General features: G+C 42.8%; 1 protein-coding gene across 1 annotated transcript; it reads right to left on the minus strand.

Annotated features, from left to right (window-relative positions):
- Nucleotides 1-406: 406 nt before the first annotated feature.
- Nucleotides 407-2,314, minus strand: LOC112001128 (uncharacterized). Its single transcript, XM_024033297.2, has 2 exons — nucleotides 1,557-2,314; nucleotides 407-1,037 (listed from the first exon to the last, which is right to left on the minus strand). Exons 1-2 carry the CDS (start codon nucleotides 2,312-2,314, stop codon nucleotides 407-409), a joined length of 1,389 nt encoding a protein of 462 aa, XP_023889065.2.
- Nucleotides 2,315-3,268: the final 954 nt, after the last annotated feature.

The following is a 3,268-nucleotide window of genomic DNA, read 5'->3' on the forward strand; positions in this document are numbered from 1 at the left end:
GGGCCTCCAAATCCCACTCCCCTTTCCGGTGGTCAATAAGTGTGGACACTAGCACGTCAGAGCCAGCTTCTGGGCAAGGTGTGACTACTCGGTAGGTAGAGGACAGTGGGAGCCATTGGTCACCCCAGACTTGCATGTTTGCACCATTTCCTATCCTCCAATAACTTCCTTTTTTGACAATTTTTTGTGTGGAAAATATGCTTCTCCAAGCATATGACGGCTTAGATCCCAAAGATGCAAAGATAAAGTCTCCATGAGGGAAATATTTTGCTCAGAAAACACGATAGAACAGTGAGTTGGTGCAAGTTTGGAGTCGCCACCCCTACTTAGATAATAAGGCCAAGTTAAAAGCTTTTAAGTCCCTGAAGCCCATTCCACCACTTTCCTTCGGTGTGCACATCTTCTCTCAACTAAGCCAAGCCATCTTGTCCACACCATTATTTTGCCCCCACCAAAATTTACGAACTATCCCAGCTAGCTCATCGCATAATGAGTCTGGTAGCTTAAAGCAACTCATGGTATATGATGGTATAGCTTGGGCAACTAATTTTATAAGGATCTCGTTTCCTGCATTCGACAAGAGCTTTTCTTTCCACCTTGCAAGCTTCTTCCTAAGCTTATCCTTGAGGTCATGGAAAGTATTCTTTTTGGATCTTACCACCAAGGACGGAAGACCTAAATATTTTTCATGTTGACGAATGACTTGGGCTCCAAATCTAGTTTTGATCTCCTCTTGAAGTGCGCATGGGGTATTCTTGCTAAAGTAGAGAGCGGTCTTGGCCTTATTAAGTTGCTGACCCGATGCTACTTCATATAAAGTGAAAATGCGTTGGAGGTCATTACACTCCTCTAGATTTGCTCGGCAAAACACCAAGCTATTGTCAGCAAAGAAGAGATGGGAGATTCTTAGGGCTTTTCGGCACACTGCAATTCCATGGATGGCATGTCGTTCTGCTGCATGGTGAAGGAGTGCTGAAAGGCCTTTTGCACATAAGAGAAATAAATAAGGTAATAGTGGGTCCCCTTGGCGAAGTCCCCTAAAGGGTACAATTCTACCTCAAGTTTACCCATTAATACAAATAGAATATGTGACAGTAGTTATACACCTCATAATCACCTTAATCATTTTATGGTGTACACCCATCTTTCTCATGATATTCTCCAAGCATTTTCACTTTACTCTATCATACACCTTACTCATATCTAGTTTTAGAGCCATCTCACCTAATTTTTCAGTCTTTTTTTGGCTAATATGATGCATAGTTTCAAAAGCCACCAAGACATTATCAGTTGTAAAGCGCCCTTTTGTGAAAGTACTTTGGTTCTCACTGACAACAATGGATGGGACATTCTTCAATCTATTAGCTACTACTTTAGAGGCTATTTTGTAAGCCACATTACATAAGCTGAAGGGTCTATAATTAGTGATTTTCCTAGGATTTTGAGCTTTATGAATAAGAACAATATAGGTGTCATTAAAGTTAGGAGGAACAATACCATAGTTGAGGAAGTCAAGGGCAACTTAAGTAACACAGTTGCTGGTAAGGGACCAATACCTTTGGTAAAATAGAGTGGGTAAGCCATTAGGTCCCAACGCAATGTGGGGGTGCATTTGCTTTATTGCTTGAGCAATCTTTGAAGCTTGGAAGTCTCTTGCTAGGAGTTGGTTCATTGCAACTGTGATTGAAGGGAAAATATCCTCAAGGAGCTTTGTCATGTCACTTGGCTGAGAAGAAGTGAATAAAGAAGAGAAATACTGCGGAGCAACATGTTCAATATCATCCAACCACTCCTGCCATAAGCCATTCTCATCCTCCAATCCTTGAATCCAGTTCCGTTGTTTCCTGTTAGAAGCTTTGGTATGGAAAAAACTTGTGTTTCTATCTCCCTCCCTTTGCTTCCACATTACCTCTTCTGTGTCTAGCCAAGAATTAAGAGCTAGCCTGACCTGCCAAATGTTATCCATGTTATTCTCTAGAAAAGTTTCTAGCACCTGCAGTTTATTCTTAAGCAACTTAATCTGGCGGCCAACATGACCAAACTCCCGTTTATTCCACTGAGTGAGGTGAGCATGACACGAGGAGATGTAATTTTTCAGTGGGTGGCCCATGGAAGCATATAATCCATGCTCCCATGCATCATATACTACTTCCTCACACCGAGGGTCACGGAGCCACATGGCTTCGAACCTGAAAGGTTTTGAACCAACTTTCCTCTGTCTCTCATTTTGACCCACCTTAGAGCGAGCATGCAGTGGTCTAAAGCCGTGGTGGACAGGTGGTGCAACTTTGCATTTGCAAAGCGGGAGAACCATTCCGGAGTGGCCAGGGCACGATCAAGCCTTATCCACCATCTCCATTTGCAAAAACCTTGTTCTAGGTAAACCGTGAACCTACATAGCCCAAGTCTCTGAAGTGGCATCTATTCATTGCTTCTTTGAACCTCTCCATTTGTTTCCGTGCTCTCGGATTGCCACCCATTTTCTCAGCATCACTCATTATTTCATTAAAGTCCCCTATACATAGCCAAGGCAGTGAATTTGAGGTCCCCAACCTTTCAAGAATCTGCCATGTCTCCTCCCTTTTACTTGTCTCCAGTTGCCCGTAAAATCCCGTAAACCTCCATCTCCTTGAACCTTCAGTCCCACCAACTTCAGCATTTATGTGCCATGGGCCAAACATTTGAACGTCTACCATTACGTCCTTCTTCCACAATAAGGCCAAACCTCCCTTACTTCCAATGCTGCTTACTACCAATCCTTCCATGAATCCAAATGTGTACGTCTTATGTGTCATATCTTCTTTGGACAACTTAGTTTCCATAAGGAAGACTAAGCTGGGATCTTCGGAGGCTATCACCTCTTGGAGTGCTTGAATTGTTTGGAGGTTCCCAAACCCTCGACAGTTCCAACATAACGCACTCATTGTTCTTGGCAGTGTTGCCAAGCAACCATCGCCGTTTCTGTGAATTCCATGGCCATCAACCTATTTATTTCAGCCACCTCCGTGTCCTTTTTTTTTTTTCTTTTTTAGAGTAGTTTCTAATTCATTTCATTCATGGTCTTAGGCTCTTCTTTTACTCCTAACATAGGTCTCCTTAGTAACTGGAATGGTAATTTTCGACCCCATAGTGATTCTTTTCCAAGTTCTGATATTTGGGCTATTAGTTAGAGGCCCACTGCATGAAATGGTATTTGTACTTAGGCCTTGATCCATCATCTCTTCCCGAATAGGCCCACCACTCTTACTGGCAATCAATTCTGTGTCAG

This window comes from Quercus suber, unplaced genomic scaffold (genome assembly GCF_002906115.3).
Source record: "Quercus suber isolate HL8 unplaced genomic scaffold, Cork oak 2.0 scaffold_96, whole genome shotgun sequence".
NCBI lineage: Eukaryota > Viridiplantae > Streptophyta > Magnoliopsida > Fagales > Fagaceae > Quercus > Quercus suber.